Source organism: Typopeltis vanoorti, chromosome 24 (genome assembly GCF_054136105.1).
Source record: "Typopeltis vanoorti isolate ZY-2024b chromosome 24, IOZ_Tvanoo_1.0, whole genome shotgun sequence".
NCBI lineage: Eukaryota > Metazoa > Arthropoda > Arachnida > Uropygi > Thelyphonidae > Typopeltis > Typopeltis vanoorti.
The window spans coordinates 79,829,578-79,855,348 of NC_143572.1; the positions used below are offsets into that span (position 1 = coordinate 79,829,578).

Genomic DNA, 25,771 nt, shown 5'->3' on the forward strand with positions numbered 1-25,771 from the left:
TCTTTTGCAACTGTATTTAATTCTCTTTGATTTTTTTGGTGATTGATGATAAAAAGTGTATAATTTATCCATAAATATTTGAAAAAGATTTATTTCTTTAATGTTTTTTTATCGAATCGTCTAATGCTAAGTGTAAACGATGAGCGCAGTGCCAAATCACAACATTGGGATTTAAATTTTTGTAGCAGTTTGATTGCAACATCTGATTTGTTTCCTAACATTACACTAGCCCCATCAGAACAAAATGCAATGAAATGATTTTTTATATAGTTATCAGAAATTCCATATGAATTTAAAGTAGCAATTGTAGTAGCATGTGTACATTTCGCGGTGGTATTTTTTAGTTCTATAAGATTATTAAACAAAATGAACAAGGGGCTTGCAAATTTGAGAAAAATTTAACAAAGGGTTCGCGCGAGCCCTTTATATTTCACCACTGCTTATGAGGAATTATACTACCTGTTTCTTTATTATGCAACCATGTTAGACGGCATAGATTTTGCATTTTTTACTCTTTCAAATATAGTTTTTTATCCTTTAAAATTGTGCAAACTGGAGAACCGGCAAGAGAAAATTTCTCAGAAAGAGCTTTAACATTGCTACCTGCTTGATGGCTGGTGATAATTTCGCGTTTTTTCTCTAATTGCTTTCCTTTATTTCTTTTGCTCATTTTCTGGTTTTGTACTGTTGCTTCTTTTTGACATTCTTGTTAGAGTGAAAGGGTTATAGTTAAAAATAAAAAAACAAAAAAAACAGGTGTAATTGAAGAAAACTACGAATAACAGACTCGCTTCGCCATGGCTCGTGAGTCACTTAGGTTCGTTCATTACGTCATTATCTTCTTCACGCATTATGTATAATATAATGTCTGCTGCTACCAACTTCATTTTCTTTTATGGTATCGTGTAATCTTTTTCTAGGTCTTCCTGTACCTCTTTTATTCTTTGGTTTCCAACTGTAGACTTGTTTTATTATTCTTTCTTCACTTCTCTGCACGTGTTTAATCCATTTTATACTTCGAGTTGAATGCTGTTTTCTTTTTAATCTTTTTTTTTAATTATTGGTATTATTATTATATTTTTGTCCATTCTACCAAAATCTTTTTTGTTTTTATTATTTGATTGTCGCATTACATGGCACTCCCATTGACCCCTAGCTTGATCCGTCCTCTCCTTCTTCTACTTTGAGGAAGATCCCCTTACTTTAATCTTTCCTATAAGACCTTATCAGCCAACTCTTCTTATTTTATGACCTTATGCTATTAGAGTACTCAAGGGCCACTGGGTCTTTTCACTTCTGGCCTTACAACTATGCCCTCTCTATAAACCTTACTATAATTCTTCTATAATCTACTCTTTCCTCTTCAGTATACGCTATTCCTCCTATGGGTTTAAATTTGGAAGAATTCTAGTTCCGAAGCCTTAAGGTAGCAGCCCTACCATTGAACTATTCCATCATCAGGCTAGTCCCCTGACATGGAGAACATAATCCTACTTGTAAGCTGACAGAAAAAGATAATCGGATTGAATCTATGGGAAACGATCCTGGAATGGAAAAGGTAAAACAAAAATGGAAACGACAAAATATAATACACATAGCAAACTGGAATGTAAGAGGAATAGTATATAAAGAAATAGAATTAGACCAGTTATTAAATGAAAGAAATTTTAAAATAGCAGTAATCACTGAAACAAAAAGAAATTCAAAGGAATTTTGAATACCGAAAATTTTAATGTGATATGCAGTGGAGTCGACAGAGACGAAAGAGCACAAGCAAGAGTCATGATTTGGATTCATAACTCCCTTTCAAAACAGTTAAAACATTATAAATTATGGAATGAAAGAATAATAGAAGCTAGAATAAAAATAGTTTAACAATAATTAGTTTATATGCCCCAGAAGACGGAAGAGAACAGGATAATATTAATTTTAATAATCAACTACAAAACATATATAATAAAATAAATAAAAATGATTACGTAATTTTAGCAGGAGACTTAAATGCAATAAATGGAAACACGAAAATTAATCATGGAGAACATACTCTAAACAGGAATGCTAAAAAATTGATTGACTTTGTAGTTTATAATAACCTAAAAATAATGAATTCCTTCTATAAACATAAAGACATACATAAATATACTTGGGCAGCAAGAGGATGGAAACCAATATTAAATTACTTCATATTCAATGAAAAGTCATCAAAATTTTCACTAGATGTTAAAGTTCACAGAGGATATAAAATAAGCAGTGACCACTTCCTTGTTAGAATAAAATTAAGATTACCACCAAAATGGCTACAAGTTACAAGAACAGAAAGAAAAATTGTAACATTTGTTTATAAAACAAGACTATTGAATGACACAAATGTACAATGGCTATATGAACAAAGAATTAACCAATATCTAGATAAAATAAAACAAAATGAAGAAATAGAAATAGAATGGCTTAATATAAAAATGATACTAAATGAAAGCTTAGGAAAGACCAAAAAATTCAATGAAAGGGAAAAAACTGAAGATCTGGGATGATACAATCAAAGAAATAATCAAAAGAAAAATGAAGCCTATCACAAATGGTTAAGCAGTAAAAGATTAGAAGATGAAATAGAATATAAAAGAATAAGAGTCATAGCTAAAAGAGAAGTCAGAAAAAGACAGGGAATCATGGAACAAATTTGTTTCTAATTTAGAACATGATTTCTATAAAATAAGACCCAATGTATATAAGATTTTGAAACAGTTAAAAGCAGATACCAAGGAAAACATAAAATTAAACACCGAATTGAAATTAGAAGAATTTCTAAATTTCTACACAGAACTGTGGACAGACAAAGATTTTAAAAAAAGACAACTGGCAAATAGTTAACGAAAATGAAAAGGAAATAACTAAAGAAGAATTAGAAATCAGTCTGAAAGAAAAGAAATGGAAAATCACTTGGAGAAGATAAGCTAGGTTCAAAACTGTATAAGTATCCAAAGAAAGACATTATTTTTAAATAAAATTTATTCAACTGGTATCCCCCCAAAGAATGGAAAAAAGCAATTGTGATTCCTATCTTTAAAAAAGGTAATAGAGATGACCCTAAAAACTATAGAGGTATCAGTATACTAAATTCCTGATACAAAATATATAACAGAATGTATTCTCCGAAAACTTTATTTTAGAAGTACAGAATGGATTTAAAAAAGGACGATCATGTATAGACCGGGCCTTTTGCCTAAAATTAATAATAGAGAAAAGAAAAGAATACAATTAGAAACACATATTGCATTTATTGACTTTGAAAAAGCATTTGACAAGGTTAAAAGAAACATATTATTTAACATATTAAAAGAAAGACAAATACCAAATAATATCTTGAAAGCTATCACAAGTATATATGAAAATAATCAAATACAAATAAGATTAAATTACGAACTATCATATACGAGAGCGATAAAACAAGGGGACCGACAGGGATGTCTCCTCTCAGCAACTCTTTTTAATATCTACTTAAATGAAATAATAATAAAATGGAATAAAAATTTACATCAAGGAATTAAACGTTCTCCTACAGTAAACTTAAACACTCTCCTCTTTGCGGATGACCAAATAATAATTTACAAATTCTGAAGATAACTTACAGAAAGCTATTTTAGATCTAAATGAGATATCCAAAGATTATGGTATGATAATATCAAAGGAAAAATCAATAACTGTGGCCTTTAAAGGACAAGATCCAGCAAGAACTAAAATAGTAATAGATAACAAGATGAATTCATTTAACTACCTAGTTTGTACGAACACATGTGAAAATGAACAAGATATAAACGTAAAAATTGCAAAATATTTAAAAATAACAGGTGTAATTAACTCGATATTTAAACAACCCAGTTGAAAAACAAACCAGACTAAAAGTATACAATACATTAGCCTAAACAGACATAATATATGGAAGCGAAATGTGGACAATAAAACAAAAAGACAAACAAAGATTAATAACAGCAGAAATGAAGTTTATGAGAAAAACTGAAAAGTATACTCTATTTGATCACAAAAGAAATGAATAAATTATGAAAGAAGTAAACCAAGAACCAGTAATAGAATAAATGAAGAAATATAAACATAAATGGATGGAACACGTTCAAAGAATGAAAACAGAAAGATTATCAAAACAAGCCTTAAAGTACAAGCCATTAAGAAAAAGAAAACCAGGACGTCCTCTTAAACGATTCAACGATGACTTCTAAGGCTGGAACAGGCCATGCTAGGCCTAAATCCTTGATACGCATGATGATGATTATTTGATTGTATAGTGTATCTAAACTCTGATTTATAATTTCTTTACCATTTTTTAATAATTCTTTATTGATATTATCCAGACCTGGTCATTGCCTATTCTTCAGTTTTTAATTGCATTTTCAATTTCATGTTATTTTTTAATTTTTATCTCAGCGGTATTTATTTCTGTTTCTTGATTCGTTTGTTTGTTTTCTTAGTTCCACTTTTATTTCAACTATTTAATTATAAAGGTTTTTAAAATAATTTTCTAATTCTTCTATTTCTACTTTTAATATTGCAATATATTCTACCTCTTCTTTCTTTTGTGTATTATTAAATCTTCACAATTGTTTCCGTATACCATAAAAATCATTTACAAGTTCTTTTGTATATTATTCCCGAAATTGATTTCTACTTTCTGTTTTCTTTTCATTAGCTTTATTTCTTATTTTTTTATATTCGTTCCAATTATCTGTTGTTTTCGTTTGCAGATATTTTTCTTTCTTCGTTAAACCATGGAGCCCATTTTGTTAATTTTGTTATTATATTATTATTATTTTTTTACCCCTAATACTTCTTTTGCTATTTCAGTTAAATTTGTTTTAAAAATCTTCCAATTATCTTCTACATGTTATTTGCTGCTTAATGAGTTATCTTGGAGCTTAGTTTTAATCTGTTGTAGTATAATGTTTTTATCTTTTCTTCTTTTAATAATTCCACTTTAAATTTTATTTTGGCATTGTGTTGATTTTCTTTAAATTTTACTTTCACCCATTTCTTGTCAAGTCTCAGTTCACATATTAACAGATTAGGTCACCTCCAATTTCTGCTGATTTTAACGCTATAGCGTCTTCTATTTCTGATGAGTGAATTACTTTATTGCATATCATATAACCTATTATTGATTCCTGAACTCTTGTGTTTCCAAATGTCATTTTATTTTGCTTTTTATGCTGATAAAATGTATTAATTATTTCGAACTTATTATTTGATCAGAATTGTATCAGTGTTTCTCCATTATTGTTTATTGTTTCTTTATTAAATCTCTGCATAATTCAGTTTATGGGTATATTTCTTATTCTTCCATTTAAGTCTCTCATTATAATTAATTTTTCATTTGGTTTTATTTCTTGTACTATTTGTTGGAGATCCGCATAAAAAGCTTCTGTTTTTTTTTTTTCTTTTCTTCCTTCTTCTGGAGCATATACTGTAATTATATTTATTTTACCTCTGTTTGTTTTTATCCTGACTATTAATATTCTTTCATTTATAAATGCACATTCTTCTCTGTCTTCTTTTAACTCTTAATGTATTACTATTCCTACTCTAGCTTCAGGTCTATTTTGTTTTTTACTCCGCTGTACATAAATATCATAGTTTTGTTTACTTAAATATAAAGAGCCAATAGGCTTCATTTCGGCGATATAAACATTATTCAAATTAAGGGGATATTAAATCCCACATTGTTTTATAAACCGAATAAGAAACTCAAAGTTTGGAATCAGAGAGTTTCATGCCGAATATAGTAAACTATAAAAGTATCGGCGATTACCGATACTTGTGTTTTAACGGTTAAATGTGTTTTTACATTATGGAAAATACCAAGAATAACGATCAGAACTTTACCCACCTTTGCAACGAGTTGCCCGAGATTGTACTACGTACTAGGACTATTTGCATTAGCTCACGCTAGTAATCGCGGATACTTTTATAGTTTACTATATTCAGCATGAAACTCTCTGATTCCAAACTTTGAGTTTCTTATTCGGTTTTAAAACAATGTGGGATTTAATATCCCCTTAATTTAAATAATTATAGCTTTGTATGTTCATTATTCCATTTCTTTTTTTTTTGTTTTATTTTTTGTTTCTGTTAGGCTGCATATTTTAATGTTTCTTTTGGTTATTTCTTGAATAAGTTCTTCCTCTTTTCCATTAATTGCTATTACATTCATTGTTTCTTGTTTTATTAGTCCATATCGTATTCATATCCGTTTCCTATCGATATCCAATTTTCCCATTGGATTCATATTTGTGTTGGTTTCTCGAACAATATTGTTTTACGTCCAATGACCAATTCCTAGCCCAATCACCATTTGCCTCCCACGGTAGCCAGGAATATTGATGTGGCCTTCATGCTTAGGTTGGCCCTTCTGGAAGACCAAGCTTCCGACATACTTTACCCGTTCCTCTCTCCCCCACGATCAGGTATGGGTAGGATTTAGAGAGGTATGCCATTATATACTACATAATTCCCAATACAATTGCCTTCACCTCACACAATTTAAAATTAAAATTCCAATCCAAAAAATGCGTAAAGATTAAAACTTATGAAGGGGGAATTCATAAAGTGAGAAATACTAGTATTTATTTATTTATTTTTAATGAAAAAGTGGGTATTAGAAAAATACATATGTTAACCTCCCAACACGCCAGAATGCATATTTATGTACGTCCAGCAAAATCTGGATACGATGCGTGCTCTGTTGAAAGAATACGGATAAGAAGTGCGGTTTGGGCATGATGTTCATTTGCACGTGCGATAAAACTTGACGCTGAAGAGAAATCGCGATTGTCGATTTTGCCGATAAGAAGAAATGCAGTTCCTTTTTCCACGCTAGGTGACTAGGTGACTTAGGTAACTGGACTTATATCGGATAGACAAAAAAATAGAGAAATTATTTTTGTTTTCTCCTTTTATTGTATAATTTTTAATGCCAGGACAAAATAAGAGATCCATGCATACTTTATTCACTTGAATATTACATTATCTTGGTAAACTAATGTAATTTTTATTTTTTTTGCTAATTCTGTCTAGTCGACAATACATTTTATTTGTTCTCGATGAACATTTTTCAAGATAATTAATTAAAGTATTTTGAAAAGAAAAAAAAAATGGGCTGTCGACTTGCCACATTTTGTTATTTTGATTTTTATTCCAAATCAAATTTAGTAGATTGCCTGAAGGAAGCTCTTTGATGACTTTGCTTTACAGACAAAAATATGCAAATGTTTAATGACATCAAATGTGAAGTGAACATACTATGAAAAGTATGAAATACAAAATTAGATCAAATTCGGCATTTATAATTCATTTACTATGAGAGGTCGTGGTAGCTAGAGGAGGGGAGTTAATACTTCAAAACTAAATTTTTATGACTTTCGTAGAGGGCATGTCTCAGATAATTTCTTCATATGCATATTTATGTTGCTTCCACTCACAAACGGTTATTTTATAAAAGTAAAGGCAACATTATTAAAATGAGCACTCTAGAAATAACGATAATAAAAATTTGTTTCGTTTTACAACTACAAGTTCATATGAGATACCACTGAATATAATTTTGCGATATTTTAAAATTAGCCTTGAAATAAAAATGTAATGCAGTTAAGGTCTTGTTCGAAAAAGCAGAGAGCGTTGTTTTCAAACAGCAGCAGTATGTCTAAATCTGTAAACATAACCACGTGACATGCACATTTCCATACAATTCTAGTAGTGCAAGATAAAATCAAAAGTAATGTTCAGAACTTGTTTATTGCAATAAATTTTGTTTGATGAGATGTTTTTTTTTCAGAATATTTTAAAAAAACAATTGTTTAACACAAAGGCGGAATAGGGCAGGTCCTTTCCATTCTATTTTTTAGAATGGGGGGGGGGCGAAAAAACGCTCGGCGCTTCTGCAACACATGCACAATTTTTTTTCTTAATTGAAATATTTCTTTCCTTCTTAAATAACTGCATCAAATAATTTAAAGTTTTCGATAATAAATTTGAAATTGTGATTATTACAAATGAAAAAAATATTTTGAAATAAATATTGTATCATACTGTAAAAGAAATATTGGTATTTCTATTTAGGAAAGAATTGAAAACAAAATAAGTCTGCTGATGTATGACGCACTACTGCTTGAGGCTCAGTAGTGTCACTTCTAAAGAAGTGGTCTTTCTTTCGCAGTATTTCTGCAGCTGAGGAGATTATTGTTAACACAAAAGTTATTTCCAGCAGCAGTAAAAGTCGTAATATTTAGAATTTTTTAAGAAAAAAAAAATAGGTAACACTACTGAACTTCCTTTTTTTTTTTGTTGCATTGATGTAAACGGTTTTTCAATGGTGAAAATATAGAATAGAATTTCTAAAACTTCGGTGGGTACAACAATATTACTGGCTTACTTGTTTTATCAAACGGTTAAACGAAGGAACAGATATTGAATACGCTGTGGGAATACTTTCAGACCAGTAGAAATTAGATAGAGTACTTAGTTATAATTCATTTCCATGAATAACAATATGAAATAAATAAAAAAATATTGAACCAAACATTTGGTTAAAATGACTGAAAACCGAAAAATAAAAAGTAAAAAATACTGTTTGCTTAAGCATGATTAATATCGTCTTCAAAGAATAATTCTTCAGGTGCACAATCCGAGAGAACAAACAGCTAAACATTGCAAAGGAATAAAAATCTACACATTAAAGCGTTAGCAGGTTGACAATTGAAGGTGTTCTGGGTATCTCCCCATTGTTGGGTGTGCGAATGCGTTCAACATCTCGTGAACACCAAAGTTGGATTGCACCTGAGAGATTATAAATGAGGTCGTTGTTAAGATGCATTTGATTGAGGATGATTTCTTTGGATTCTACAATTGTTTCTAGTTCATCATAGCAGCGAAAGATATTTTCAGATTTGTCCCATAAGACTGGATGAATACCGTTGTCTTGATTAGTGTCAGAAGAATTCATGATATGCCATATGTCGACATAATTCGATGGGTTTTTCCATCTGGCCAGAATAAGGGTATTGCAGTTGCACCAAATTCCGTAAAACCCGAGATATTTCAGGTTGCCATGTTTTTGTTTGGGCCTATTTAGTAAGAAAGGGAGTAAAAAGAAGTCCGAATGGTGTATTCGTTAAGAACTTTGGCCAATTTAGGCGAAACGGAGCTGATGTATGGGAGGGATATGTTTCCATTTTCACTAGTTCTATCTTTTGTATAGCGAGGAGGTGGATTGAAAAATAATTTATTAACTGTTTTTTTCGAATAACCATTTTGCTGAAAAGTAGTAAGAAAAAGAAACTGAGGCGCCTTGATTTTGTTTTCGTTTTTATAAACAAAAAAATCTGGTTTGGCCAAGGGTAACCTGTTATCGCCCATACTAGCTAATCTATATTTGGAATCTTTTGAATAAAAAGCTATCTACTGCTTTTCCTTGAAACCAAAATTGTGGAAGAAAAATATCGATGACATCTTAATCTGGTGTCACTATCCTGAATCTCTAAAGAACTTCCTCGCTGCCTCAGCCATCAACTCCCGAAAATCAAATTTAGTGTTGACTTGGAAATTGATGGCTTTCTCTTCCATTCCTGGATGTCAAACTCACTCCTATTTCTGAGAAATTAAAAATCTCCATTTACAGGAAGCTAACTCGCACCAACAGATCTCACCATGTACAGGCCCATCATTTTCCACCTCAAAACCTTGGGATTATCTCTACGCTAGGCAAATGTGCTCGCTCACGCCTCTGTGAAGAAGATATTAATTAGGAGCTTCAGTTTCTTCTTACTACCTTTCATCAAAATGGTTATTCAAAACAAACAGTTAATAAGTTAATTTTCAATCCACCTTCTTGCCATGCTGAAGATAGAATAGTGAAAAAGTCTAGATATCCCTACCGTAAAGCATTCGGACTTTCACTCCTCTTCAGAAATGCTGTTCCTTGCTCGGTAGTTTCAAACAAAAACATCTCAATCTGAAATATCCCAGCGTTTACGAAATTTGGTGCAACTGCAATAAACTTTACTTAGTTCAGAGCGAAAAATCTATCGAATTACGTCTTGAACAACATAAGATACATCACATACGGCAGAACAAGAGCTTGTGATCTGTCGAATCATGTCTGTTGAAGGCTTCCTGTATGTAAAAAGTAAATAAATAAATATAATAAAATAAAAAGTCAGTGGTGTAAGGTCGTCCCGTGAATCGATCACCCTGGATGAGCGGCCAGCTCTAGTGCTATCGCCATCTCTATACTATTCGTAGGGAAAAACAACTTGCTGTGTTTCCTAAATGTTATTAAAAGGCGCAGAATTTATTACAATATATTTAGTGCATGTCCATATTTAATAAACGCTAATATTAGAAAAAATTTTAAAGTTATATGGGATCGAAACAGCCTTACCTGCTCCCCATACTGGAAAAAAGGTGTTGACTAATTTCTTCAGCCGATTTAATTTTTTCTACTCACTTTAGCATCCCTTGAAGGAGGCGCTGATTGCTTACCTTTTTCAGGTGGTCCTGACTCCTCGTTTCGTGTTATCACCACAAAAAAAGCCTGCAATTTAACCTCCCCTATATTTTGTACTGTTAACGTGCGGTCTCTGTCGGGAACATGCGCCCGACCACTCCGTATCTTCTGCACTCAGACAACAACGTTGTCTGAATGCAGAAGTGGATGTCGTGGGGAGTATATTAGCCGTTAGTTTCCGTACAAAGGAATATTCAAATCAAACACGCATCAAAACGTAATGAACGTAAGCAGCACAGCTTCTAAGAGAGAAAACTTTTTTTATTTATTACAAAATGAACGTGCACACATCACGAATAACAATAAATAACTTCCGAAAGTGTGAATCACCAACCTACGGAGGACATCGTTGTACTAGAATGCAACAAAAAGCCCCGTACAGCACAACGTAAATATAATCTCAGTTATTTATCATATGGTTTCACGTATATTGGGGAAGAAACCGCACTTGTTCCCCAATGTGATTTGTTATGAAACGCTATCAAAACATACGATGAAGCCTTCCCTTCTTAAACGTCATTTTGAAACCAAGCATGGCGATTTAAAACACAAACCTTTGGAATATTTCCAGAGAAAACTGTCCGCTTTATCAGCAAGGAAAAAACAAATATCCTCATTTTCAGGATTTAACACGAAGGCTCTGGAGGCATCTTATGAAGTCAGTTTAAGAATAGCTGAGGCAGAAAAACCTCACACGATCTGAGAGTGATTAATATTACCAGCAGCTACAGATATGGTTAGAATAATTTTTGGGAAAAATGCAGCAAAACTATTTGAAATGATTCCATTATCCATGACACCGTATAACGAAGAATTTCAGATTTGTCTTCAAATGTTGAGAAGCAGTTAATAGAAAAAGTTCAGGCTAGTAAATATTTTTCCATACAGTGGGATGAAACTACTGACATTACCAGTATGGTCCATCTTCTTACATATATAAGATTTATAGATGGGAAAACAGTGAAGGAAGAGTTCTTGTTTTGTGATCCACTGCCTGCTCGAACAACTTCAAATAAAATATTTTCAAAATTAGACCAATTTATGAAAATGAAATAGAATGGAATAAATCTGTTGGTGTTTGTTCTGATGGAGCACGTGCAATGGTTGGGAAACACAGTGGCGTTGTTTCAAAAATTAAGAAGTAGCTTCAAAAGCAAAATTTGTGCATTGCAGCATTTATCGCGAGGCTTTAGTCACAAGAAATATGCCTATTACTCTGAAGACGGTTTTGAATAAAAGTGTGAGAATTGTTAACTTCATTAAGTCCAGAGCTATGAATTCACGACTATTTTCCATTTTGTGCAATGAAATGGGTACTGAACATGATTTTCTTTCACACCGATGTTCGGTGGCTGTCGAGGGGAAATGTATTGAACCAGGTGTTTGAACTTCGTTCAGAAGTGCAGATTTTTCTCTCTGACAAATCTTCAGACTCAGACTTGAATTATTTCACTGATGAACTGTGGCTTGCCCGGTTGACTGACCTGGCAGATTTATTTTGCCACCTCAACCAGCTGAACACCAGCTTGCATGGTGCACGTACTTCCTTATTCTTGGTACAGGATAAAACTGCGGCTCTTAGGGAAAAAACTTGGCTTCATCGTTAAAAAAATCGATACTGGAAACATGTGTTCCTTTCCATTGTTGGATGCTTTCTTAACAGAGAATGAAATTCTTCTTCATTGTAAACTGGCAGTGAATATAAAGAAGCATCTTGTTGGTCTAATCACAGATTTCAAGGAATACTTCCCTGGAAACCTGGCTTCGAATTTTGGATTGGAGAGCCGTTTTCCATTGATGACACCTTACCAGAAACGTTAACTCCTTCTGAGAAGGAAGAACAGATCGAGCTCTCCTGCAAACGATCGATAGGATGGATTTAACAGACTTCTGGTTGGCAAGAAGAAATGAATATCAAATGATCTCAGAAAGAGCTGTAAAATTTCTGTTGGTGTTTGCAACTACTTACCTTTGAGAATGTTGGTTTTCTTCTCTCATTTATATCAAAAACAAGTACTGGAATAAGTTGAATGTTGAACCCGATTTAAGACTCAAATTAAATCAATTGAAACCAGACATTAAGAAGCTGTGTTTAACTAAACAAGCACAACCTTCACACTGAAACAAGAATGTCAGTTCTGTAATTAAAAATATGTTACATTTATAGTTTGTACAGATTTTAAGTTTATTTGAGAACTGGAGCACCATTATAAGGAATATGTGTTTGAGAAAATTTGTTTATGTATTCACACATTATTATTTTAATTTTTAAAAATCGCTCATTTTACAGAACAATCCATTGAATAGATTCAAAGAATAACTATTTCTCTAATAAATATCCGAATAAAATAAAAAATAACTAAATAAATCACAAGTACTATAGAGAAATGCTAATTCCCCCCCTGAGACCAACAAATCTCGTTTTTCCAGAATAAATTTGCTTACTGGTACATCTAATATCCTGAATTAAATATAATGGTCTCCACTGGAAAAGGTTGAGAACCCCTGCCTTAGATGATAAAGAGAAGGAAATCCAATGAAATAAGAACAGATAATAATATCAACAAAATAGTTCATGCATCCTACAATTTTAAATCACAATTGCTCGTCTGGTAATAACTAACATCCAACCAACTGAATAAAGTGAGATTTCTTAAGAAATTCACTTGCAGATTGAAAAGCGATCTTTAAACGTTGACCATTATTTTGCAATTTCCATGTGTACAAGAAATACGTTCATATCGATGGTCATCCTTAGTGTTATTCCTGAGGACATGTTCAACTTCCGATTATAATCCGACCCCATGGCTCTCTGCTTAACTTATTATTTTGTCATGATGCCTTTGGCAAGCGAAATCATTCTTACTCCATCATTTTAAAAAGCGATAATCTCTGTTATTGTCAATTGAAAGTTTTAGGTTATTTTTGGTCCACTATTCATTAAAAATAATACATTTCTAGATTAAAATGCATACATTATTTGCTATTAAATATGAAATAATAAGTTGGGAATATTTTATTTATAAATCGAGTGTTAATTTAGCATTAATTACCTTGTTTTTCTTTACAGATTCTTAATAGGTTTACTGGCATGAGATATTTTGCCTGCTAATGCATTAAATCCAAGCTGATAACCAGCAATTTATGAAGATTGTTAAGTTGTTGGAAACATTTTATGCTGGATTTACGAAATAAAAATCAAATAATTCTGAGGAGTTTGCACTTCTAGTGGCGTAAGGGAAAATCATCAAAATGCGAATGGAATCGACAACCCAAATTCAAAACACCAATTAGTAATTCTCCTCCTGCAACAGTGAAGACGGCTCAGTCACATTTCTTATTGAAATATTTTAACTCAGATGAAAATAGAGAAAAGTTTTTCACAAGTGTTCATGCAAGAAGCACTTTTTATATGAGAGTCTCCTAATCCTACATAAGAAAAACAAACAATAATCAGTTGAATAATAATATTAAAAAAATCTTTATGTATGCCACAAAGCCTTTAAGCGATCAGATCAACTTAAAACACACGAGACAATTCATAGCAATCGAACAATAACAGACTCCAGTAGTAAAGATTCATGCCAAAAATATGAGAAAAACTTTCATCGCCGTGGCAGCCTAAAGCGGCAGCAGAAAATGAACGTAAAAAACGAAGATAAACATTCCTTCTGTACGGCATGTTAGAAGAATTTCCTTGATTCAGCAAATCTTCGATAGCATCTGAAAACGAGATCGAGAAGCAATTTCCATGTTAAAATTACAGCAAGACCTTTTACTTGCTTACTCAATGAACGGGCACAAGGATACAGTGAACTGCAATCAACATATGTTGACATGTGAAATATGTCTTTGTGACAGGAGATTTTCCAGTTTATATTATTTCAAGATACACAAACTTGTGGTTCATGCATCGTAACATCAAGTGCGGAAAATGCAAGAAGACCTATCGCTTACAGAGATGTCGGTAACCGATAAAACTGGCTCATACTGGGAAACGTTTTTCTCTTTTCCGATGCAAAAAGGAGTTTTCTTATTTTAAATCTTTTGATCTGCATTTAAGAAATTGTGACACTATAAACACTTCCGATTAAATTACCAGGCACAGAGAAAGCAAATACGGCTGACTGCAAACCAGTCTACTAAGTTCCTAGTTGAGAAAGGCTTCTTTCCTGTGAAGGAAATGCAAAATCATTTTCCTCAATGGCTTTCTTAAAAGACATTCCATTCTTCACACAAGTTGAGTAGCCTTTTGAATTCAAATATTCCACAAGACATTTGCTTTTTCTCAGAAAACAAACGCAACATAGGTAGTGTGCACTTAAAGGAGAAACCTTTCATCTGTGAACTATGTGACACAGCATTTTATGAAAACAGAAAACTTTTGTTTCACATCAGAGGTTCATGGAAAAGAGAGGCCATATGAGTGTGAAATTTGTAGGAAATCATAAGACTAGACAAATCCATAAAAAGCATCTCATATCTCGCACTGAAGGAAAAGTAGAATTTCTTGTGTGGCTCTAGGTTTTCAATTCTGCAGTCCCTTAAAGTCCCATGATATTCATGCATTCAATGAAGAAAGTTATTTGTGTAAAATATGTGGCAAACAATATTCTCAGTCATAAAAACCATATCAAAAGGCAAACTAAAGATGATAACAGGTTTACGTCCGAAATCTCTTGCAAGAGTTTCTTCGATCTGTCTCATGTGAGAGGTCACGAAAGGGTACACACCAGAGAGATACCTTTTACATGCGAAATTTGCAACAAGACGCATACAGACAGTTTGCATCTGAAAAGTTATCTAAGAGTTCATACTGGTAAGAAATCTTTTCTAAGCAAAATTTGATAGAAGATGTTTTCATGCAGTTCTAGTCTGGATAAACATCGAAGAATTCATACTGGTGAGAAAACCTTTCTATGCAAAGTTTGCAACAAGACATTTTCAAACAGTTCACATCTGAAAAGACATTTTAGAATCCATACTGGTGAGAAACCTTTTCTATGCGAAATTTGCAACAAGAAATTTTTAAACAGTTGGCATCTGAAAAGTCATCTCAGAGTTCATACTGGGGAGAAACCTTTTCCATGCGAAATTTGCAACATGAGGTTTACAGAGAGTTCGCAAATGAAAAAACATCTAAGAATGCATACTGGTGAGAAACCTTTTCTATGTGAAATTTGCAACAAGACATTTTCAAACAGTTCGCACCTGAAAAGTCATCTAAGAGTTCATACTGCTGAGAAACCTTTTATATGCGAAATTTGCAACAAGAAGTTTTCATACACTTCGGATCTGAAAAAACATTTAAGAGTTCATACCGGTGAGAAACCTTTTCTATGCGAAATTTGCAACAAGAAGTTTTCATACACTTCGGATCTGAAAAAACATTTAAGAGTTCATACTGGTGAGAAACCTTTTGTATGCGAAATTTGCAATAAGAGGTTTACAGAGAGTTCGCAAATGAAAAAACATGTAAGAATACATACTGGCGAGAAACCTTTTCTATGCGAAGTTTGCAACAAGACATTTTCAAACAGTTGGCATCTGAAAAGGCATCTAAGAGTTCATACTGGTGAGAAACCTTTTCTATGCGAAATTTGCAATAAGACATTTTCAAACAGTTGGCATCTGAAAAGGCATCTAAGAGTTCATACTAGTGAGAAACCTTTTCTTTGCAAAATTTGCAACATGAGGTTTACAGAGAATTCGCAAATGAAAAAACATCTGAGAATGCATACTGGTGAGAAACCTTTTCTATGCGAAATTTGCAACAAGACATTTTCAAACAGTTCGCATCTGAAAAGACATCTAAGAGTTCATACTGGTGAGAAAATGCGAAATTTGCAACAAGATGTTTTCAGACAGTTCGAGTCTGGCTAAACATCGAAGAATTCATACTGGTGAGAAACCTGTTCTATACGAAATTTGCAAAAAGTGGTTTTCATGCAGTTCGGATCTGAAAGGTCATCTAAGAGTTCACACTGGTGAGAATTTTTTCACTTTTCCCTTGTTTAGCTCTACGTTTTAGGTTATGCAGTTACTTAAAAAGCAACAAAAACCCTATCATCCTACTGATGAAAAGATTTTTACGAGTAATATATGTGGCAAAGAATTTTGTTTATCAATCTATCTTAAAAAACATGAAAAGTCACACTACAGATTGCTCCTTTTCACGAGAAATTCTTCAGCTCGTTTAACCTGAAAAGACACGAAAGAGTTCACACCAGAGAGAAACCGTTTCCATTTGAAAATTTCAACAAGAAATTTTCACATGGTTCGAGTCTGGAAAGACATCTAAGGTTCATTCTGGTGAGGAACCTTTTCTATGCGAAATTTGCAACTGAACGGTTTCAGACAGTTTGAATCTGAAAACACATGAAACATAGACCACAGAAACATTTTCTATGCAAAATTTTCAAAAAAACGGTTTCAGTCATTCAAGCCTGAAAAGACATCTAAGAATACTTACTGATGAGAAAACTTTCACTTGTCTCGTTTTCAGCTCTATGTTTTCAACTCTTAGCTCCCTTGAAAAGCACTGGAAACGGAACCGTCTGATTAAAGAAAAGTTTTTCGTGTAAAATATATGGGAAATAATTTTCTGAATAAGGCTATCTTAAAAATCACATGAAACGGCAGCGCAGATTACTCCTTTACATGCAAAACCTCTCACAAGAAATTTTTCAACTATTCTCACCTGAAAAGACTCGAAGTATTCACACCAGAGAGAAATTTTTCCATGTGAAATTTTCATCAAGAGTTCCTGAAATAAAGAGCCAAATGGCTTCACTTCGGCGATGTAAAATTATTTAAATTGAGGGGATAATAAATCCCACATTATTTCAAAGCCAAATAACAAACTCAAAGATAGAAATCTAAGAGTTTCTTGCCGAATATAGCAAACTGTAAAAATTTCGTCGAATCCTAGCATAAGCTAAACATGTGGTTGAATACTAGGGTAACTCGGAGCAAAGGTTGGTAATGTTCCGATCACTATTCTTAGTATTTTTCCTAATGTAAAAACACTTGTCCTAGGAGATGCATGATGTTTTACATTATGGGGAAGGTCCCTAACCAGACCGGTTTCGACCTTTGTTGAGGTCTCATCAGTGAGTAGGTAGACCTAGATAATACCAAGGTTGTAGTTAGCAGAACTTATATACTTTGCTATTCGAGATGCCATAAAACGTGCGCCAATAAGTTACTGAAATAAAGAGCCAAACGGCTTTGCTACGGCGATGTAAAATTATTTAAATTAAGGGGATGTTTGCTACGTGTTGCCCTAGTATTGAACCATGGTTTAGCTCACTCTAAAATTCGCCGAAATTTTTTATAGTTTTCTATATACGGCTTGAAACTCATAGATTTCTATCTTTGAGTTTCAAGATAATGTGAGATTTAATATCAATTTAATTTAAATAATTTCATCAAGAGGTTTTCACGTTGTTCACATTTGAAAACAAATCTGAGAGTGCTTACTGATGAGAAACATTGCATTTGTCAAACGTGCGGGAAAACATTCTCGCGAAAGGAACATCTGGTGACCCACTGAAGAATTCAACACAGCTGATGAGTGGTGGGTGAATGCGTGCCCTTGTCACTTATGTACAATTATATTTGCATTTCTCCAAGTTGCCCTTTTAAGTACAACGAAACAGTAATCCTTGTGAATGGGTTTATTATTATTTGTGTTTCGAAAATAAATAATACATTAGTGAGAAGAACTGCTTTTCCAAGTGTCACTGGAGTTTTATAAATATGATAATAGACTAAAGAAAAACTTATCTCAAATTTATCAAAACAGTGCGAACGAAATGGGTTCGGATATCACAAAAATTGACCTCCTATAGACATTGTTTAGTGTTATCCCTACATGGTGTTAGCAAGTAGGGATTTTCCGAAGTCAATTCAAGGGTTCACTATTTTTTTTTTTGCTTAATTTTTGCTTCTAATTTAGAAATAAAATCCTCTTGAAGGAATAGATGCACTTGTTTCCCTAACCGACTACCTGCGATTGTTTTGGATGGTATTCGGTTGATTCTTCGCATGTTGTTTAAATTAAATAGATGGCTTTGCAATTGACGAAGATTAAAGAAGAAAAAATCTGTTTCAGAGAAATGTTTGAAGAGCTTGGTGTTTCTCGTACGAGGCAGATGAAAATAATTTCAGATCACTGATTATTTTCTTCTGTGAGAACTCTCGGGTGAATTTTCTACATGTTAATATCTAGTAACAAAGACAAGTTTCCATCCAACCTTTTTAATGTGTAACCACACTACCCCTCGTCCTATGAAGTTCACATGTTTCGACACCGTCAGAGTAGATAAGAACACGAAAGTAATGAAAGCGGGAACACAGCAGCAGCTAGTATACGGTAATTCCCAAATTCACTGTACGCGTTTTAGATTTTTTCATCCTAAATTTCAAAGAGGTCTTTTTCAGTGACTTTTTGGATGAATAAAATTTTTGTTGATAAGTTTTACTGTATTCATTATTGGTTTATTTATTTTTGCTTTCACTACAATTTCATATGTTCCACGTTTTTTTTTTAGTTTAGTGTGAAATGAGAATTGTTTTCATTTACTTTGCAGAAAAGTCGTAGCACAAATTGCTCAGCAATTAAAATTGTAATTTCTAAGCAATTTCGGCTGAAGAGCTTCACTTCTGAAATTTAATAAAATGCAGTTCTTTTTATGACGTGAGAATATTTTAATAACATCATTGCTTTTAACAAATACTCGTTTTAATTTATAAGCTTTTTAAAAATTATAATAAAGAGGTTTCTGATATGACAATGTGGGTCCGGGGATATAACTGAAATTCAATTCTAAAAAAAGCAAATTAGATCAAGTAATCACACACACACACACACACACACACACACACAGTCGTTTTTCTACTTCAAAATAAGATTTGCACTTCTCTCCTCGACGTTTTGGTCATGAAAATGTTACTTGAATCTTCATTGAGGAAACTTCACCTAAATGTGAACTGATGAGAGTATTCTCTTATATCGATGAGAGCGATTTACCTAATTTCTAATCCCATTTATAATCACTTTAAATTCAATTTTTTTTTCATTTATTTCTCTCATGATGCTCTTTCTCTATGCAAATTTTTCTTCCCTGTATGGTGTAGTTTCATTTGAGACGACACCATACCCACAAGATTTTGCACATGATTCAACCTATTCACAGAACTGCAGTAGAACCATTTAAAGAAGTATTGGCCATTATTATAACTGACATCGGCAAAAAGCATCTGATGACATTCAAGAGAACGTTTTAAAAACTTCACATTGTTTTCTATTTTGGAAACATATTCAGTCGACTGTAAATGCCAAGTGTATTTCGGGTCAATTGTTAAAATTTCAGGCGTTATTTCATTTATTAATATATATTACAATCACTGCATTATAAAATAATAAAAGTGATTTGATGGAAACGAAATGAAAATGCCAGTATCATACTGACCGCAAAGACAAAACACAAACTACTAAAGTTAAAACTCCAGTTGCGCTGCACAGGGATGTTAAAACAATACTTCAATCCAAACCAAATGACCACATCAGCATGTCACATACTGGACTACATTCACTCAAACATTTTCCAGACCGATTTCGACCTTTATTGAAGTCTCATCAGTGAGTAGGAAGACCTAGATTGTTATATTATCTATTGTAGTGATTGTTATAAACATAACTCACTACTTAAAAGCCACCGCAGATTCCACTCCTCCGAATCAAAAAATTAGAATAATCAAAGAAAATGCGTTGAAAGATTTGCACTTCTAATTTATTGCAAAGAATAATTATTACAAACTATGAATTAGCATCGTCGAAATCTACTTTCTTTGAAGATTATATAACCATTTAATCATATATAAATGTAATTTAAATTACAAGAAAATGGTTATTTGAAACCATTTAAAAAATTAGAATAATTTTTAATATGATTCAAAATATTACATTATTCCAAATTTCTTCGATCGGTTTTGAGGAGAGCGTACAAGTAGCATTTATTTTTGTAGTTGCGGGACTGACTCGTATGTGAGGAATTGTTTGCGCCTGGATTTCAATTAATCATTTGCTAAACATGGGTTGAATGAGTGACATTTCAGAAGCTAAGAAGTTGCGTACGGTGTCGAAACAAAGACGGACAAACTGCACAGATTTTAGGAATTGATATGTTATCATGCAAGCGGGGGTAGAGAATTGAAACAGTATTCTAATCACCGGAGTGTTCAAACCTTTCGTTATTACCTTTAGTTATTACTAAAAGTAATAACAAAATTTCAAACCATTAGTTATTGCCTTTTGACTGCTGTTGAAGCAATCAACTAACTACATCAAGAGATGAGAGGTGATTGAAGAAATGGCAAAAAAAAAAAATTTCTGAAGTGTGAAGTATTGTCATAGGAGATGGAAAGAACTAGGTGTGAATTTGTCTGAACTTGAAAAAGGGAAGCAGAAAGAAAAGCTAACTAAATTTCTCAAAGTTTTAAGATTTATCCTCGTACTACCTCTTAGATTAAAATATTTAAATTTAGGTATTAAAAATTCCTGGAAACAAGAATACAATAACGTGGCGAACACGCGCGTGTTAAGAGACACATATGCGGATCACCTAATTGAATGAGTATACACTCATTCAATTAGGTGATCGCTGATGTTGCCGAAGTGAATAATGAAACAGCGAGGTTGTACAGAACTACGTAAGAAATTTATAATTTCTTTCGTGCTTTGAGTAAAGGATGTGGTGCCCTGTATAATACAGCAAAATTATACTTAAAACTTTATAAGATACTAGATGGGATATACACACACAATATGTATACAACGGCCATTAACGGATATGGGCTTGTATGACTGCAGAGGGTCCAGGTAGGCTGTGTATTGTTTATACAAGAGTCAATTCCAAAGTGTACCATCTTGCTGAAAAAGGAAATCACCATCAATTGAATCTTCTGATGCCGGAACAGAAAGCGCTCAAAATTTTATGTGATATTCAGCTTCTTGTAACATTTCCCATAGAGCTGAGCTGGAAAACTTGCCAGATTTAATTAAAGATAGCAAAAAAAAAAAAAACTATGTTATCATTATTATTGAAATTTCATTATTTGTAGCACTTAGTGCTGAACCTTGTAAGATGATATACTGAATGTTACTCAAGATGATAATTGTATACAGTATATGTAAATATTGGAGAGATCAATTAAAAAAAAATCATCATCATCATCTGAGACCTCCAGGTAGATGCCTCATTGAGGGTTGCTATAAATCACCAAGTCCAGCTGTCATATCTTCCCTTAAATTCATTCAGGCAAGATGCACTCACTACTAAACACAAGGTAATCTATTCTACTCACTCACTGTCATCTTGAAGAAAAACCTAGCTCTTACTGTTTCTTGACTGAACAAATTTAACTTCAATGGATGACCCTGTGTTCTCTCTCCACTTTCTACATAACAAAGAATATCATCAGGTGATATCCTATAATACCCATTCAAAAGTTTGTAGACCTCTATCATATCACCCCTGTTTCTCCTGTTAACCAGAGTCTGTAATCCACATACTCGCTATCTGTCCTCATAATCTAAACCCCATAATCTAATATTTGTAACTCTTCTTTGGGACTTTTCCATCTTTTTTATCCCCTTCGAACTCAGGAGACCAAAGCTGCACTCAGTAATCCAAGTGTGTTCTTATCAAAGGCTTACAAAGAGGCAAAATGACTACCTTATCCTTACATGTCAAGGTTCGATTCAACTTCGTAATTATCCGCCGAGTTATATTTGCAACGTTTGCTATGTGATGTTTGAACTTCAAATTCCTATCTACCAATATGCCATGATCCTTTGCTTCTCACTTTCTTGTAATCTTGTAATATATCCCCGCTATTACAATATGCCGCTCGAACTCTAATCACTCCAAAGTGCATAAGTTTACTCTTAATAACATTAAACTGATAGCCGTTTGCCAAAATTTCCAGCCTATTCAAATCATTTTGTAAGTGCTGAATATCAGTAGCATCCCTGATTGTCCTGCCTATCTTTGCATCGTCGGCAAACAATTGTAAGTCTGGTGTTACAATCTGCCTGATATCATTAATGTACAAAATGAACAATAATGGCCCAAGGACTGAACGCTGAAGTACACCACTGGTCACCTTAAATCTGGCAGATTCACACCCACTGTATACCACTTTTTGATATCTGTCTGTCAACCATCCCCTGATCGAAGTCAAGAGATTATATTCGAATCCCATATTCTCCAGTTTATGCAACAACCTTTCGTGTGGTATCCTATCAAATCCTTAGAAAAACCAACATGGAACTATTATACATTCCTGAGCTGTGACTCAAGTTATACAAACCTGTGAAAGCATAGACAATTCTGCACAACATTTGTTTAACAAACGGGCTAATATTCCATCTGTATCGACAGATAAATTTTTATCAAGGTTATGTAACACTCTTCAACCTGTGCACTATGTTACGTACATTTGGTAGATATATCTTAGTAAATGAGCACTCATTAAATGATCAATTTCATTAGCTCCCGACACGAGTGCCATCTGCATTCAATAAAGTTATTCATTCTTTCTTTTGCTTGCGACATAGCGATAAGTCTTTTGGGCTGCACTTAGCTTGCATGGCCAATTTCTTTTCATACTTTGATTTAGCTTTCTCCACAATACTCGTTATTTTCCTGGAATGAGATTTATATATTTCATAACACCTCACGATATTCTTTCCACATCATCTTCTTGTGGATATCTTGCTTAATAAGGTTGCACATCCATTTCACTCCCAATCTAGGGATACATTCAGATACAGCCCCATTTAAGCACTTTTCAAATATTTCCATGAATTGTTGACGTTTTTCACATTCAGTAACATACCATGGGACCAAAGATAGTATTCTCCTAAATTGATTATAAATTACACTTTTGTAGTTCAGCATGTAACCTGTTTTAATCAAAACATCAGTACAATTAAATACTTCCTAAGAAAGTGCAGCATGATCACTGTCATCAATTGGTGGTAAAATAGCCATATTCTTAACAGAAATAGCTGCCTTCTTCACTGCGTGCTGATTAATTAGTGATAGCCTTGGGCCAGCTATCTCTGATTGGCTACCAGTGGAGATTGAACTGGCCACTCAGTCTCCAAAAGTTAGATAGGGCTTTAAAACGGCCTTACCTACTCCCTATACGGGAACAAAAAGGCATTAGCTGATTTTTTAAATTCTTTTTTTAATTCATTTTGTTTATTCACTAAACTGTCATAATTCTGAAATAAAATTAATATACCATGGGACATTTTCCTCGAGAATATTCTGTGTGTTCAGACATAAGTGCTATATGACATTTTTCCTTTGCACTGAATTTTATTTGTGTACAAGGGGCAATAAATGACCTTACATTCGTTGCGCGAGAGAATGGGGATGGAGGGAAAGAGATATATATCGAGCTTGAAATCCTTGTATTCCATTAATATCTGAGTCAGATTTTATGGGCTGGATAATTGAAGATAGCATAAATGCAAGAGGATTGGATTTATCATTTTAATTCAAAAATTTATACTTTATTCATTAAAACCTGAAATATACTTTCAAGAACTTACTGAACAATATTTAATCAAGCTGATGTACAGAGCTTCCAGAATGATTTAGTAACTGCCAGTATGGACAAAAGAAAATGGATATCAGTTCAATGTGGAAAGGTTTAAACATATGCATTTTGGGATTAAAAGATTACGAGTTGTGAACAACATTGATGGAACAGTAATCCAAGAGATTGATGAAGGACTTTTGTGGGTGTCGGTGGATAGAGAGTTGAATTTCAGAGCGCATATTGCTAAGGTGCCCAAGATGGCTCATAAGATTACTTCATGTTTGAAGAACTCACTAACATGCAAAGATAAAGAACTATTATTCCTCTTTATAAGCAGTTGATAAGTTCACATTTGGATTATTGTGTTCAGGTCTGGTAGTCTGGATTCCTTGGAGATGAAGAATTGGTAGAAAAGATTCAGAGGCGAGTGACGATATTGGTGAGTGGTATAAGGAATGCTGCCTACATTGTAGATTAAGAGTTTATGGATTACAGAGGTTGGTTTTATAGGCAGATAAGAACGGATAGGATAGAAACATTTAAGTTACCAAAATGGTTTTATAAGATTGATGCAATGAAAATATTTCACCAGTGGGAGAGTGGTGGAATAATGTTAAGTTTTGAATGATACTGAAACTGTATTAATTTAAATTTCTTCAGAACTTAACATGCATCTTACATTTTGGCATATATCAGATGGATAAAGTTGCTTGTAAATTATCAGCAACAATAATAATTTAAGAGTCTATATATTTGTCCATAATGTTGTATTGTATTTACTGTGAACAGTCCATTGTTTTAACTTTGCTAAAATTTTATAAATATCTGTATGTGGCTGGGAGAATGCTAATCGGATTAAGTACCGATAGCCAGGAGCACAACACGTACGCCAAGCACATGCGCACTGTGGAAGGAGAGCACGCAGTCACCACCGAAGAGCATCCTAGGGGAGATTATGGCGGTAGGTGCTGGGGGTTGTAAGGTGACGTGAGCAAAGACGGAGAAATTTAATGACGTAGTAAGGAGTGTTGGGCGCGGAATTTAAAAAGCGAAGCAGCGCCAGCTCAGGGCTTGGTTAGTGTGTCTTTAGAGGGACGTGAGTGAGTACAGACGTGTTTATCAGCGTTCCTTGTATTATTACAGCAGTGATTAAGTTTTGTTTTTAATGAATTGATTGAATGTGATGCCTTCAACTGATCGTGAACTACGAACTGATCTTTCGAATTTGGATTATTCTGCTTCTCTTTACCAAAAGAACTGTTACCAGCGAGGTAGCAAAGAGACTCTGAAGACTGCAATACCTATGTCCTTACCAGCACCCACCCAGGTAAAGGTAAGCTTTAAGATTTTTACGAAAGTTCCATGCGAATTTACCATCGTTTTTGAACCCCTACACACATACACTAGAAATGGACAACGTTAAAGATTTTCTTCAACACATAAACAGAGACGAAGCCTTAGAACTATTTAAGGTATTCCTTCGAAAGTTCGAAACGGAATGGCCAGGCTACCTTAAACTGTATATACAGACAGAGGAACCCGAAGACGAAGAGGACGATATCACAGAACAAAACATTACCCTCC

At 33.5% G+C, this 25,771-nt stretch overlaps 1 protein-coding gene across 1 annotated transcript; it reads left to right on the forward strand.

Annotated features, from left to right (window-relative positions):
• The first annotated feature begins 15,670 nt into the window (after positions 1 to 15,670).
• On the forward strand, positions 15,671 to 16,450 carry LOC150093445 (uncharacterized). The gene has a single exon (XM_090413618.1). It carries the CDS (start codon positions 15,671 to 15,673, stop codon positions 16,448 to 16,450), a length of 780 nt encoding a protein of 259 aa, XP_090269744.1.
• The last annotated feature ends 9,321 nt before the right edge of the window (positions 16,451 to 25,771 follow it).